The 16,818-nt window shown below is 34.2% G+C and overlaps 1 protein-coding gene across 5 annotated transcripts in view; it reads right to left on the reverse strand.

Moving 5' to 3' along the window:
• The window catches only part of XRCC4 (X-ray repair cross complementing 4), a 256,211-nt gene that overhangs the window by 124,596 nt on the left and 114,797 nt on the right, over nt 1-16,818 (reverse strand). For all 5 annotated transcript variants that reach the window (XM_032627537.1, XM_032627540.1, XM_032627539.1 and 2 more), the window contains 2 exons: nt 12,465-12,617; nt 11,473-11,579 (listed from right to left, as the gene is read on the reverse strand). In XM_032627537.1, coding sequence (XP_032483428.1) covers nt 11,473-11,579; nt 12,465-12,617 — 260 coding nt within the window. The remainder of the gene's footprint in view (nt 1-11,472; nt 11,580-12,464; nt 12,618-16,818) is intronic.

Genomic DNA, 16,818 nt, shown 5'->3' on the forward strand with positions numbered 1-16,818 from the left:
GTGATGTGGCTAAGCGGTCAAAGTGCCCTAAGTCCTAGCATTATCTAGAAAGTATGAAAGTTAAATTTACACTAGAATGTAATAGGTCAGAGATGTATGTTGCCATCTCTAGAGTAACCACTAAGACAAAGATACAAAAAAAAAAAAGATACAAGAATGCATAATTAACAAGTTAATGCACAATTAACAAGGGGGGAAGGCTAAAAAATAAACAAATAGTGTCTTAGTAGATCTAAATCTAAATATATAAGTAACTACTTGAACTATAAAGGGAGTAAACAAACCAATTTAAAAGACGAAGATTATCTGGGTAGATTTAAAAAACAACTATATATTGCTAACAAATGACAGATTTTAAATATATGAAAGGTTGAAAAAAATGGAAAAACATGAAAAAGATAAACCATTGTAAACAGCAAGGAAAAGAAAGTTATAGCTATACTATTATCAGACAAAAACAACTTTAAGGAAAGAAACATTACTAGACATAAGGAGAGATATTTCATAATGATAAGAAAAAGTCAATTCATCAGAGAGATAAAACAATTCTAAAATTTCTATCCACCAAATAATATATAAACAGCATATAGAATAAGTTTATATTTAAAACTATAAATCTATGTTTTTTTAATGTCCATATGGACATTTGATAGTGTTACTTAATATTTATTTAGCACCTCTTTACCCAAGGCTTTTCAACAAGGACTGAGTATAAATCACCATTCTCCTGCCTTATTTGCTTTGCCATCAAATCATAACACAACTTCCAACAGAGACATGAACATTCCCATTCATCTTAATGGTGCATTAATATCACCAAGCTATAGCTTTTCTAGTAGAATGTGTGCCCACTCTATTAAGCAAGAAGGAGGCCAAATATTCCATGCTTCCTTTTTTAGGAGCCTTAAATTATTTTATAAAAATGAAGGCATCAAATATACTTGAATTTAAAATACGAAATCATACTCACAGAACTCTAAGATTTTAATTAGTGTTCTATTTACTGAACATGAAGAATTTTAGCACGGGAAGCGTTCTCAGAGATGAGCTCTGTGGTTAGATGCCTGTGTTAGAACCTCAGCTCCATAACTTATTAGGCTTGTTACATTGGGCAAGTTCTCTAATCTTTCTGTGTCTCAGTTCTCTCAGCTGTGAAATGGTCATACTCACAGTACACACTTTGTAGGATTGTTATTAAATGAAACAATGCATCTAAGAAACCTAGAATAGACTCTGGCACCCATTTATAAGGGCTATGAGTAAAATAGCTACGAGTCTGTAGTCGTTGTGGTGGTGGTGATGATGCTACCAGTAATAATGGTAGTGGAACCATAACAGAACAGTAATAGTAATAGAAGTAGATGTAGTAATGGTAGTGGTGGCGGTAGTGGTGATAGTAGTAGTAGTAGTAGTAGTAGTAGTAGTAATGATATGATAGTTATGATAAATAGAAGAACTATTGTGACAGTCTTCATGGTCAGTATAACCACCAACTTCCAGGGGTCACACACTCAAATACTTCCAGAAACCATGCAAGTGATATCAATGAATGAACTAAGCCAGATCTAAGAGAAGTGTTGAGGACTACAGAAAACAGGAAACCTATGCCCTGTTTAAATGCATTCAAATTTATTATTTGAAACACTAATATCACCGAGGAAAAACAAAGTATGAGACCTAGATTGTAACAAGGATCAACAGTTTACAACCTCTGACTTAGTCCAAGTTATGCATTTAAATATTTTTTAAAATATGGTTGTTATAATATAGCTAGTCATTGTGCTTGAAAGTACCCTAAGTTTTTTTTGGTTCTGTCATCCCCCAAGTTATAACCCTTCCCCTCTCCCCACAAAATCCTGAGTGCCAATAGGTATATATTTGCAGCTACAATCTCTCAGCATTCTTGAGCTTTACAAGGCTTGAATTTGGCACTTAGGGTCTCAGTTTGAGTATTTCTTTTGCCTACCCTACTTGTAACTGTTCTCTTTCACTGCATCATGCATTCAGACTCTGCTTAGCAAGCCTGCTGATATCCATCCTTCACACATCCCCAGGCCCTCAGAGTTAAGTTGCAGCAAATATCATTGTCAATGCTGGTGGGCTGGCAACATTCCAGAACCTCATCACTGGTAACCTTCTCTATCCTTTTGATCTTAAATATGGCTTATAGGTGATATTGATGAAATGGCTAAAGGAACCAGATGTGCTGTCTGTGGTAGAGATCCCTGTCACAGTCACAGAGAGATGAGAATCCTACATATTACAGTATAGACATTCAGCTGATTTAGAGATTGCTGATGCATTACACCCCTTTGTCTTAACAGGGGTTTACAGCGCCAGTGAAAATGTTTAGCTTCATTTTTCTCGGTCAAATTGATAAATGTAGTAAAACAGATTTCTGAAATCTGTTTTACTACAATGAATCCAAAAAACAGTGTAACACCTTTTGCGTTTATTAGGTGTTACAATACTCAATTACACCCACCCAAAGGTCTCATGACTTACATTAAGAGCTTCATAAAAACTTGGTAGTAAAATCTGACTTCTTTTTCACAATATTCTAAATCTGTTCTAGAGCCACAGAATCAGCCTGAGATGGAAGGTTTCTAAACATTAAGGTCAAATAGATCTTACGTGTGTAAAATAGAGATACAATGTGAGTCACATAGAGAATTTAAAATTTCTTATTAGCCTTATTTTAAAAAGTAAAAAAGAAACAGATGAAGTTAAAAGTAATATTATATTTAACTAAATATATCTAAAATATTATTTTAATATATAATTAATATCAAAATTTATTAGACATGTTACATTCTTTTTTCATACTAAATTTTTGAAATCCAGTGTGTGGTTTATCCTTACAGAACAATTCAATTTGGACTAGCCACATTTCCACTGTTAGAAAGCTCCATGTGACTGATGGCTATTTTATTGAACAACGCAGCTCTAGACAAACCTCCAGTCCAATGTATTAATAGATGATGACTTAGCTTCTGTCTGAACACTGCTATTTTCTCTTCTTTTCATCTCAATTTCTCATTTATTCTAAGCTTAAGTTTCCTTTTAATGAGTCTTATTCCATCTTGTCTGGTTTAAACTCCGTTCTCCTAGGTCAATGGTTCTGAATCTTTTTTGGAACATGGTCCCCATTGAAAAGATAAAAAATTTGGGTCCTTGCTCCAGAAAAACGTACATTTCCATTGTTATGAGTTGAATTGTATCCCCCCCCGCAAAAGGTATTTTAGAGTCCTAATCCCCAGTACCTAAGAATGTGACCTCACTTGGAGATAGAGTATTTAGAGGTAATAAAGTCATGAGCTCAACTGTGTGGGCCCTAATCCAATATGATTGGTGTTCTTATTAAAAGAAGAAATTTGGACACAGGTATACATAGAGGGAAGATGATGTGAAGAGACACAGGGAGAAGATGGCCATTGACAAGCCAAGGAGAGAATTTTGGATAGATCCCTCTCCCTCATGGCCTTCAGAAGGAACCAACCCTGTTGACATCTTGATTTCAGACTTCTAGTCTCCAGAACTTTAAGACAATTTATTTCTATTGTATAAGCTACCTAGTTTGTGGTACTTTGTTACAGTAGCCTTAGCAAACTAATACATGCATACATACATATAATTTTACATATAATTCCAAATGCCTCAAAGATCTCCCCACTAAACATTCTTTAAGAACCAGAGGTTGGGCTTCCCTGGTAGAGCCCTGGTTAAGAATCCACCTGCCAATGCAGGGGACACGGGCTCGAGCCCTGGCCCAGGAAGATCCCACATGCTACGGAGCAACTAAGCCCGTGCGCCACAACTACTGAGCCTGAGCTCTAGAGCCTGCGAGCCACAACTACTGAGCCCACATGCTACAACTACTGAACCCTACGTGCCTAGAGCCTGTGCTCCACAACAAGAGAAGCCACGATAATGACAAGCCCATGCACTGCAACGAAGAGTAGCCCCTGCTCACCGCAACTAGAGAAAGCCCACGCACAGCAACAAAGACCCAACACAGCCAAAAATAAATAAATTTATAAAAACAAAACAAAAACAAACAAGAAAAAGAACCAGAGGTTAAGAACTCACTTTGGATTGAACAAATTAAAAAGCATTTATGTAGTGTTTCTGTCACTTATTAACATTAACTATATCAACCAACATTTGTCCTAAGTTCACTCTCAGATCAGGCTTCTTACCACAAGAATGGTAAAATAACATTTTTAAACTATTCTCAGAATTCCTGCAAGTCACTGCATGTTCTAAGGTTTAATATGATTCTCATGGGTTATGCTACACTTTGAGACTATAACCTTATTTACATGATCTTCTGCTCATGTTTAGTACATGTCCTCTTAAAATTGGGACATACAGAAATATGGGAAAATATTTATTTTCTTTAGATACTTCCCTTTTTCTCACCTAATTCATATACGAGTCAAAACCATATAAAGCAGGGTTTCTCACTTGGGTTCCATAGAATAATAAAGCCCATTTTAAAAGTTCCTAAGGTCTTATAATTTTGCGATCTGTTTCACAATACATTCTATCCTTCATTGTTATGCACACTAACATATTAAAGACTAGGAGAGATTATGCAGGAAAGAAAAAAATTGTTTAAGTTAAATAAGTGACCACATAGTTTTTTCTCACATATGTATTACCCATTGACACATCATGTAGATGACTACTTATGTCAAGTTGCCATACTCTGTAAAATCCTAGTCATACATACTTGGAGAAAGATGGTATAAATGTAGCCACAGAGCAGGCTAACCTCACGTTATTTAGATTCACTGGCCCAACCCAGTTAGCCACTGTTGGCAAGATCATCACTGCCACCAACAACACTGCTGGATGTGGGTATCACCTTCCACTGATAATTAAGTGAGACCAATTTGGTCCAGGCATAACAGTTTCCAGTCCTCAAGGCCTCCCAGGTCCTGACAGAACTCCATACCTATCAAGTTCAGGAAACAGAGGATGGGGGAACAGCAACGATAGTAGCTGGGGCAAGAACTCCACAGACTCCCAATACTTACCTAAATTTCAGTAATTTTTTTAAGCATAAATACTTCTAATATTGCTGTTTGCTTTTTGCTCATTTCCAGAGCAATGAAGTATATGTTTATTTCTTTTTTGACAATTTTAGATACATAATTACTTTTGGAGGAGAGATTCTGCCAACCTTCTCATCACCCATAGCCAGAGACAAATAATCTTAACAGAATTTATTTTTGTCTCTCCAAGAACATAAAAAAATATAGAAATAGTTGCCTAGAAGGTTATATCAAAGTTATATTTTAATAGTGGGGTATAGAGAAGTTATCACAAATTTGCTAAGTACCTTTGGTACATTTGAGAGTTCTCAGGTAAATAAAATACTAAGTCAAAATCTAAAGCAATTAATATACACAGGGAGTGAGGTAAGTCAGACAGAGAAAGACAAATACTGTATGATCTCACTTATATGTGGAATCTAAAAAAGCTGAACTCATAAAAACAGAGTGGAATGATGGTTACTGGGGGCTGGGGGTGGGGAAATTGGGGAGTTGTTTAAAGGTACAAACTTGCAACTAGTAGATCAATAAATCCTGCAGATCTAATGCACAGCAGAGTGATTACAGTCAATAATACTGTATATAAACTTCAAAGTTGCTAAGAGACTAGATCTTAAGTGTTCTCACCACAAAAAAGAAATGATAAATATGTGATGTGATAGAGGTGTTAGCTAACTCTTCGGTGGTAATCACATTGCAATTATAAATGTACCAAATCAACACATTGTACACCTTACACAATGTTATATTTCAATTATATCTCAATTTTAAAAAATATACAGAGGGATGACCTCAATAGAAATATGTACATTCTGGAATTTTCTCCACAAGCTTTACATCATAAAGCCTAGCTTGTTTAATCTAATGATATTGACTACCTCTATGGAAAATTTATGTATAAATAGGATCTTTCTTCTCTTTAGAAGAAAAAAATATTCTCATTATTCTATTGCATCAGTGGCAGTCTCTTTAGTGCTAGCAAAGTCCCAAGGGTTTTTACAATACCTCAAAAAGAAATGTGCAAATGTGGGCAATCTATTGTTACAGAAGGCAAATACTTTCTCATTCTTTTCTCCTGTGTGGCCAACAGTAATGGACTTAACATTTTCTAGGCCTCTGTTTCCTCATCTGAAAAATGATGGGCTTGTACTAGAAGATCTAGAACTATATTAGATCTAGATTTCTCAAATATATGCCATCATTCCTCTGCAACGTTGCTTATGTATAAGAGCCCATGATCGCTAGGAAATACACTCAAATTGCTTTTCCAGTTTTGTGATAGGTTCTACTAAATCAAGCTTTTACTTAGAATTTATAAACAAATGTGCCTATGATAAACAAGCTGGATAATATTAAGGGCATAGTCTGTGATTCCAAAGCTGAATTCTGAGTAATCTCTTTGGCAGGACATGCTGTTATCCCCTCTGTGAGTAGACATTCAGTGTTCAAAGCAACGAGCTCTTTGATACTTTGAAATTTTGGATTCTGTTCTATTTTTAAAAGCTACTATATCAGTATTCATCAACTGTTTGACATGGCCATTCATTTATATTCAAAAAGGCTATTCTATAATTACCCTTCCTTTCAGGAAGCCTACCAACTAAGAGAAGCCTGAATTACTGATAGCAGTTATACAGGGACCTTCCTGTTGGTTAAGAAGGAGGACTAATTAAACTAATGTGCTAAATCTCGGGCTAATAATTATGCAGAAAAGTGGTAAGAAAGCTTATTTTATCAGTTTTTAGTGGTTGTGCACCTTTAATATGAAGCTAAGAAGGCTAAAACATTCTAGAATAAGTATATTTCTTATTTGAACTTTTGGTAAGGCTGATTTAATTGTTCTCTAAATGTTATAAATTTGTCAACTTCTAATAGAAATAACTATAATTTAAAAATACTGGTTATTCATTAAAATAATTTTAAATAATATTAAAAATAATTAATGACACGTTAAAATAAGTCCTCTTGTGGTGGCTAAGTAGGAGCCAATTAACCATATCTTTTCAAAATGCTTCACATAAAGATCCTATTTCTATAAAATAAACCCAATTTTTCCCTAAATATTCACATGCATTTTGAATTCTGTTAAGACTAAGAAGTGCTTTGTAATAATTGCCAAAATTCTTAGAACATTCATATAAATTTAAAAATTGTTTTCACATAATTCTACTTTTATTACAGTATCAAAATGGTTATGAAACAATATAAAAATCTGCATAACCCTAAGTTATTTCTTAGGTTAGATCAGCTATTGTTGGGGCAAATGAAAGGCCACTTGCATGCACTGCTGCTTAGTGGCCTTTTGTCACTAAAATGCTATACCAATTACACTTATATCTCTGTATATTTTGGTGAGGTTCTGTTATTCAGTGGACCTAGCTCAACTTGAAGTTTCTCCACAGCGATGGACCTCAGGTATTACCTTGAATTGTAACTAAAGAAACAGAGGATTTCCTGTAAAGAAGGTTGTTTAATAATATCTATAATAACCCAATACATTTCCATTGAATTAAAAAACAAAAACAACTTTGGAGGTAGGAGGAGTCCAGACTAACCAGGAAATCCTTAAAGCCACAAGGAGTTAATACCAACTAGATGAGAATGAAAGTGACCCATCCTCCTTTGTAATCCAAGAATTGAGCTATAAATAGGGAACACAGCAACTAGTTTATCTATCATAATCTTAATCTGAAACAAAGTGAATATTTATGAACTCTAGGGCTTTAGTATTCAGTCACAGTTTAGGAAATAAAGTCTGTAAAACAAGTGCTACCTCTCTAGAAATTCTGGAAATTAAGACATAGAGAAAGCAAATCTTACTAGAGAATAACATAAAATGTAGTCGTGGGGTGGTATCGACTGTGATGTTCAAGTTTTAGAATACTTCAGAGATCTACTTTTAGCTAATAAACTGTTAGTGAATACTTTAAAGGTTTTTCTTAAACCTTTAAATATGGTGTAGTACATATGAACATGATGTCACTTATTGGATTGAACTACTTGTCGCTAGTTATTTCCTCAACAATCCTAACGATGAGGGAAATTTAAAAACTTTGGAGGAAAAAAGTAATAAAACAGATTGCTTATTCATAAAAAATGTTACCTATCAGTTTCCTACAAACTACAATATCCCTTCCCTACTTCTGGGTATATGCATAAAAATTGTTTAGTGGTTCCACAATATTCATTCAAATCTTTTACTTGAATGAATATTGTGGAACCACTAAATGATTCTGGGCTCACTAAACCTCTTCATCATGCAGGAATGAGGTAATAATGTAAACAACTTATGAGGAAATCTGGTGATTTTAATAATTAATGATGAAAATATATTTATATAATAAAAATTACTATCAAGTTACAGATCTAGCCATTTAAAGAAATGGCTTTCTGAAAGATAAATGTATTAAATCCCATCGATTTGTTTTCCTCTAGTTTTTATTGTACAGAAAGCACACATGAACCCACAGGATCTAAAATAAATTCATGTATTTACTTGTATTCTAAGAAGTTATTGTCAAGACAGCAGAATAAGGAAGAAATTCTCACTGCTATACCCCAAACACATAGTAGTAATATATAAAATACCAAAAGACTAAACTGTGATTAAAAAAAAAAATCTCATGGACTAAGAATATATTTTGTCACCATAAAAGAATAGATTATGGAATCTGGTAAATTATGAGGCTGATTTTGTTGTTTAACATATATTTTTCCTCAGATCTATGGAATCTAGTGCTTAATGCAAAATTAAGCATTTTAGATCTAAGATTCACTTTTTTTTCCTTTAGCAAACCAGTTTTATGAACACTTCTTGCTGAAGCAGAGAGAAAAGAATAGTTAAAACTTCTAATAAAAATGCTCTTAATTCTTGACATAGAAAACTTGCCAAAAGCAAGTTAAATGCAAAAAAAAAAAAATTAGAATCAGAGACCTATGGTCAAATATGTTGTGAACTAGATATGACTTAAAGGAAAAATTCCATGTAAAATACAGAAAAAATACGCAATGACTTAAACATTTTTGAAGAGAAATTTTGCCAAATTTAAAAGAGTACAATTATAACGTAAAGCTTTGCTTAAAAGAGACAACACATAAAGGACCCCATTCTCATATACCCATGTTTAACCGTATACTTTCTCTTCAAAAATAATTTTCATCTACATCAAAGTTTCGTGAGATACTCTGAATAGGGAACAAAATCAAAGGCCATTGTGTTTAATAAAAATTCAGAATGTTCAAATTGGAAAGAGTACAGATTCTCTTTCTTTGTGAGCTTTCAATTACATCTGATTATTTTAAAAAAGGATTTCATTTTAAATGGGCCACAAATGTAAACCAAGCATAGCCTCCAAATGAAATTTTACTCTCATGTGCAAAATGAGAGTCTGTGTATGATATGACTGACCCAATTCAAATTAGAATCAGATTAATCAATCAACTAATTTAATCAACAACAGAACGTTTCCATGAATGTAATTAGACACTTTCCTGTGTCTTTGTTCATTTATTCTACCTTCTTTCCTGTCATTAGGGGAAGTGCCCATGCTCCTAGCTAAATGAATCCTGCCGTTTGTGCATCTGATCCCATCTTATCTACTTAGAGACAGTATTCTAGCAATTCTTACTTCTGTCTACTGCCTGGACATTTTTTTCCCTCTCTCCTTATGTACTCCCATCAGTATGCAAACATGGCAGTATTTCTCTCATCTAAGAGAAAAAAAAACCCTCTTGACCTCACTTCCCCATCGAGCTCTTGACCTGGGTCTTTCCTTTTTTTTTTTTTACAGTAAAACTTGTTAAAAGCATTGCTTATATTTGTTATCTCTTCTCCAATTCTCTCTTCTCATTCCTTTTGAGGCTCCTATTCTATTCCCCACCATTCCACTGAAAATGTTTTATTAAAAGCCCCAATAACATTTATATTGCTAAATACAGCAGGCAGTGCTCATCCTCATCTTCCGTGACCAATGTGCAGCATTCAACTCAGCTGATCACAGTCTCCTTCTTGAAACACTTTGTCGACTTGGCTTTCAGGATACCACACCTACAATATTTGCTGCTCCCTCAGTCTTCTGCGTTGGTCTCCTCATCTTCCTAACCTCTGCGCACTCAAGTGTATCAGGGCTGAGTCCCTGGACCACTGCTCTTTTCGGTCTTCTCAAACTCCCTTGAGATCTCAGCCGGCTCTAAATACCATCTTATTTGTCAGCAGGAGCCCTCCCCCAAAGTCCCAATTTGTATATCCATCTCTCTACTCAATATCTCAGAATTAATGTTTTCAAAACTGAGTTCCAACCCTTCCCCTCGCAGTCTCCCCCACCCTGCTAAGTCAACTGCATCTTTCAATAGTTCATTCCAAAAAGCTTACCATCACCGCTGTCTTTCTCTGATGACCCATACCCACTTCATCAGCAAATCCTGCTGCCTCTAAACATTTCTAGAATCTGCCCTTTGTTTACCACCTTCACTACTTTCACTCTCGTCTAAGGCCCTCTCATCCTTCACTCACTGTTGAACTAGCTTTCTATCTTCTGCACTTATCATCCTATATTCTCAACACAACAGATTAATCCTGTTAAAACTTAAATCACATCATGCCACTTGACTAGTTAAAATTCTGTAACAGTTTCCAGTATCACTCAAATTGAAAACTGAAATCCATACAATGGCCTAGAAGACCTTATACATTATCTGGCCTCTTTGACTTCATCTCCTAATACTCCCTATCTTCATCTTTCCACTTTATGCATACTGCTCTCCATGCTATTGCTTGAACACATCAGGCAAACTTCCACATCAGGGCGTTTGTACTTAACTGCTTTTTCTGCTTTCCCACAGGTAGACTTACACCTTTTCACCAAGGTCTTTTCTGGTGCCTTAGCTAAAATCACAACCCTCATCCCTATTCCCACCCTGACATTTTTTATCATCCTTCCCTGGTTTATTTTTCTCCTCAGCATTTATCACTAACATACTTTAATTTACTCATCTTGTTATTGTCTGTTTCCCTGGCTAGAATTTAAACTCCACGAAAGAGGAAATTTTTGTGTTTTGCTCTCTACTGCACAGAAGAGTTCCTGGTACATATTTGACATGAAGACATATCTTGCTTATCGTTTATGCATCTTTGTTTAATGAGGAATAGTATACCTTGATGTACATGTGTGTGTGTATGTATATACATGTGCATGCTTGCTTGTTTTGTTGTTGCCAATGAGTTGCTGGATTTTATAATAAATATTAATTTTTAACATTAAGTAGTTGAGGTTTTAGACTAAAAACCCTAAAGAATGTGTGTAGAAAAAATTATTTTTATAACATTTTTCTTTAAGGTTTATTATCATAATAAGTAATAAATAATAAGCCCAAGTGAGATGTTCAACAAAGGAAATAAATGTATTTACTTTACCTGGACTTAACACAGAGGGATTAGGTGGGATTTCACTTTCCTCATCAGTACTTTCATCATAGATTGCATCTCTGTCAGTAGTCATTTCAGAACATGTTGGAGTTTCCCTAGAAACAGAGAGAGGCAGACTTATAAATTATTGGTTCATTCCTGGCTAGGTGTCAAATTCACCAGTAAGTAATTATAGAAAATATCCCTGGAAAAACATTATAATTAAACAAATATATATTGAAATATATATAATTAAGATGAAAGCACTTTAAAGACTATATGCTAACTCTCTTAAGAACAAGTTTCTCTTTTACCTTATATAAATGTGGTTTAGTGCTCACTATAATTAATTCTTGAGTCAGTTTATTATCATTTATTATTTATCTATCAAATCACAGTACTATTCTTCTAAATTACCTTCTGCGGGTCACAGAGTAATCAGTATTTTACTGATCTCAAAGCAGTTCTGCCTTTCATTTGGTCTCCCCAAAACTCTGAGATGGGTACCTTCATTCTTATTATGAAGATATCCAAGTAAGGCACAGAGAGTTTAAGGATTGTCCAAGCCATACCACAGTCATAAGTCACCTATGATTCTTCCTTAAAAATCAAGTACATATTCACACTTAGAGTCGACTCTAAAATTAAGCATTGCTTAGACATCGAGATCACAAATGTGTGCCCAACTCTATGGTTCTGCAGAAGATGAAAGCTTTTAATTAATATATTTCTTAGTGATGCCTAAGAATTAAACTAATATTATTTAGGTAAATCTCATTCCAGTTTTATGATTTAAGTCTAGGTGTGACAGTCGGGCAGGCATGGAGAGATCATGTTGAGTATTCTCCAGTCCACTGCATCTAACAACCAGAGCATCCAACCCCAGACTATCAAATGATCTCAGATTACTAAAAAGTTGGCATCTAACTTTCATTAAGTTTGGGAAGAAATTACACTAAAATGTCTGCATCTGCCATCCCAAAACAGAAAGGTCAAAATACCTTTTATGCTCGATGTTCTTTTCCAGTTCCTGCACTTCATTTAACAATTTATTTAAGCTTCTGATCTTTGCTTTCTTCTCATTCAGCACCAGAATGAACCGTTTATAAAGATCAGTCTCCAAAGCTTCCTTAGCACTCACACATTTTTCAAATCTAAAATATAAACAAACAAATAAATAAATCATGCAGGTTTTGTTTTAGCATTATTCAATCTAATACTGAAGACAATTTCAAGAAAACTTTTCAAGAAAAATACAACTAAAACCATTTAAACATGTTTTCATTGATTTAAAGTTTTATATAGGTAAACTTATTGTTCATTAGCGTTTGTAGTTTACATACTGAGAAAAGGATAGAAATTGGAAACTGACAGCAAAAAAGCTTTTAAAACATCTAAATGCCTAAATGTAATAACTTATTCACATCTATGGTTTATTTCCAAAAGCACATATTTGTGGGAGAAATTTCAAACAAGAGTAACTATAGCCTATGTTTCTTGTACTTTGTTAATATTACTATAATGGCAACCATGATCTTGTTTTGTGATTAAGTGATTTACTTAATCAGTTCTCCCCAAATAGATTATGAACTGCTCCACAACAAGAACATGACATACCCAGTTGTATCTTATAACGCAGCAAACACACACACACACACACACACATACATATATTTATCCAACTTGAAATTTCCAAGGAGATTAATGAAACAGCAAATGTGAAACACTATACATTTAAAATTTTAGATATATAAGACAAAACATAAAATTCTCTACCATTTATAATTCTTCCTACAATGTTCAAATGAGCTAACAAGAGACTGTACTAATTTTAATCTCTCAGATATATATAAAATAAAGAAGGCAAACTAGCAGAGGTTGTATATACTTGATGTGTGCATACACACACACTATGAATAAACCTCTATTTTAAAGATTCAAATATAAATTATTTCATATAATATATTCTTTTAAAAGGAGTTTAGCTCTGCCTGGTTTTCTCTTTACCATACTGTTAATTATACTTGTTCTATACAGGTATTCTAGTATTTTCATTATACATATTATTTAACTATATATATTTTTCAGTGAAATAGAAACAAAAATGTCAAAATTTGATATACATGTCCTTATACTTTCAAGAGACTACCTAGCTAGAAATGCAAAGAATTAGGGCCTCTCATGGGATGAAAGGGAACATATGGCATTATATTTTCTGGGACCAATTACAGCAGTCTTATACTGTAGTCATTGCCAAGGCTGTGAACTCCGTAAGGGCAGAGAGCATGTATGTTTTATTGGCTGCTTTATCCTCTGTGCCTAGCATAGTGTTTGGCATTCAACAGATGTTGAATAGCTATTTATCAGATAAATGAATGAAGTGAGCAAGTTAATATGGACATCTTATGAAGAAATGTAAAACCAGTGATTCTGAATATTATATTTTTCACTCCTTTAATAGCTATTCACTATTGTAATAGTAATATTTTTCATCTTCTTCAAGCTTCTAAAAAATTGTGATATTTAAGTGATGCACATAATGGTATAGCTAAAAGAGTTTAGGAATAGAAAGGAAGAAAATAAATGAAAGAGCATAGGGATGCTTATGTTTTGTAAAGAGGGAATCAATTACATTGCCTAAAAGGCTAATGGATTTAAAAATAAATAAATGTGACCAAAAGATGTATGAAAGTAAAATTAAAATGAAACCTGGGATGTGGGTCAGGGGAGAAAAACAAGACCAGGGGAAGTGATCAAAATTCCTCATCTTATAGCAGGGAGCACACAAGTAAATCTTAAATTTCAGAACATTAAGAAGTAGAGTGAATAAGTATATGTAGCAAATCACCAAAAGAATGAAAATAGAAATTCTAAAAATTAATTACCTCCAAGGGTAGGCTAAGGATAGAGGATTTTTAATTTCATACTCATCTGTACTTGATGAACATTTTATACAGGCTTAACTTTAATTTAAAAAATTGTTTATCCACTTGCAAAAAAACCTGTGATAAATATTAATATAGCAGTACCTCTATCATCAAGCAAAGCTCTCTGAGAAAGAAGTACTCCAAAAGGTGTGGGGAAAAAAATAGAGCCAAAGTTGAGGAGAAGCTGCCAATATTGATGGCTTATTTTAAGCTGGGATATGCTACTGGATTTATATTTCAGATGCAAAGTGTTTGTAAACATTATATTCTTATTTTCTTGTACTATTTTCGAATGTAACACAAGTTTAAAAGATAACTACAGGGCTTCCATGGTGGCGCAGTGGTTGAGAGTCCGCCTGCCGATGCAGGGGACGCAGGGTCGTGCCCCGGTCCGGGAGGATCCCACATGCCGCGGAGTGGCTGGGTCCGTGGGCCGTGGCCACTGGGCCTGTGTGTCCGGAGCCTGTGCTCCGCGGCAGGAGAGGCCACGGCAGTGAGAGGCCCGCGTACCGCAAAAAAAAATAAAATAAAATAACTAGAACATATACCTGAGTGTACAATAATAAAATACTTTAAACATATACAAAGTAAAAATCAGTTATAAAAATTTACAATAAAAATCTTGTATAATAATTCAATATGTAAATCCATAACTATAGTAACCAATTAGTAACTTATCTGATTTAAAGGCATATTTAATTTCCATATAAATCACTTCAATAATTCTTGATTGAAAGATTATGTGTACTTATCAACTATCAAGCAAATTTCCAAACCTTTATTAAAATTAACATTTGGTATAACTCATGAATTAAAAATAGATATCAAAATGAAATATATCTTTTTTGTCTAAAGAATATTATTAATCTAAATAGATAGTGTCACGGCTACATTGTCAAAGGTAACAACATTTCTGTGATAGGAAAGCAAACTCAGTAGAATGCATGGCATTCTGTGAGTTAACCTTGCTTGGTTTTAGCAAAGCTTTAGGATTTTGTTACAACCAAACCTCTAATCATTAAACTAAATAACACTTCCTAGACAAAGCTGGGGAGTGGGGGTTGGCTAGGAAATAGTATTATTGTGAATAGTTTCAGGATATGAATTTACTTTTATTATTAATGATTAACAAATTCAGAGAACTCTTTTTATTTAATATTCAGCAACTAACAGGTACATACCATCCTCCCATCACATTTGTAATGCGATTCCTCCCTTACAGCATTATGATGTTACTATGCCTTCCATATTATTGATACTTGCCTCCTGCCAACCCTCCATGTCAAGAACTGAACAGGTATTAGTAAGTGAGACATACGGGATTCATTGCTAAGTTTAGCAATACTAAAGGAGAACTCACATACAACCAGATCAGACCACAGCTAGTCCAAGGATCATCTCCAAAGCAAAGCTCAAACCTGATGAAACCATAAATAACATCAAACAGGAAAGGCCTAATGATGCTTAATCCTTTTAACAGTGACTGGGACAACAGAACAATAAAGTTTAATTAGCAGCCTAGGACTGAGGTATCTAGGAACTCAGACCAAAGGATAGTATTTAAAAAAAAAAAAACTAAAAGAGTAAAAACTAAATATGGAAAACACTGAATATTCAAATAAAATATTTCTGGATGGGAAAACAAAGAATTTAAGAATAAATGTCAAAAAAAAAACAACAAAAATGAGAGCAGAAACAAGGTAATTTCATGGAGAAATAACATCCAAAATAAAAGAGTAAATGATAACCCAAAATAAAACAACAGATATGTAAATGTGAACACGTGGTACTTAGAAACAGTGCAGTAATCCTTGTATTTACAGCTCTGATCAAATTTATATCCAGGTCAGGGTTGTGCAGCAAAAGAAAATCTACACAGAGTTCAGAGGACAAAGAATGCTAAAAAGAAATGGAAAAGCAAGCAGTGGTAAAGAGATTTAATAAGACTCTAAGAACTGAAGAAGATGGTAAACAGCTGTTCCTCATCCTTTCTGATGACAGAACAAGAGGAAATGGCCTTCAGTACACCATGAAGGACTCAGATTACCAATAGATGGAAGGAAGAATTTTCTGCCTGTGACTGTTCTTAAACAATGTAATGGGCTACCAACGGGAGTTGAAGATATCTCTTGAGGTCTTTAAAAATTGGACTAAATTCATCTGGCTATAATGTGATCCTAGCTTGAAGGCAGAGAGATGAAGTAGAAGAGCTTTCAAGGCCTCTTCTATTCTAATGATTCCATGAGTGTCAACCCAATTCAAAATGCTGAAAACTGCCTTCAATTATAGGTTTAATAACTATAACTCAGAGTAAAGCTAGAGAGTTTCTAACTTGATGTCTGAGTGCAAACAAAAGACCTATTCAGTAACGTGGAACTTGAGAGTTGTTACTTGAAACTAAATAGGAAAAACCAGTGAAATAAATATA

The sequence above is a fragment of the Phocoena sinus genome, chromosome 3 (assembly GCF_008692025.1).
Source record: "Phocoena sinus isolate mPhoSin1 chromosome 3, mPhoSin1.pri, whole genome shotgun sequence".
Taxonomy (NCBI): domain Eukaryota; kingdom Metazoa; phylum Chordata; class Mammalia; order Artiodactyla; family Phocoenidae; genus Phocoena; species Phocoena sinus.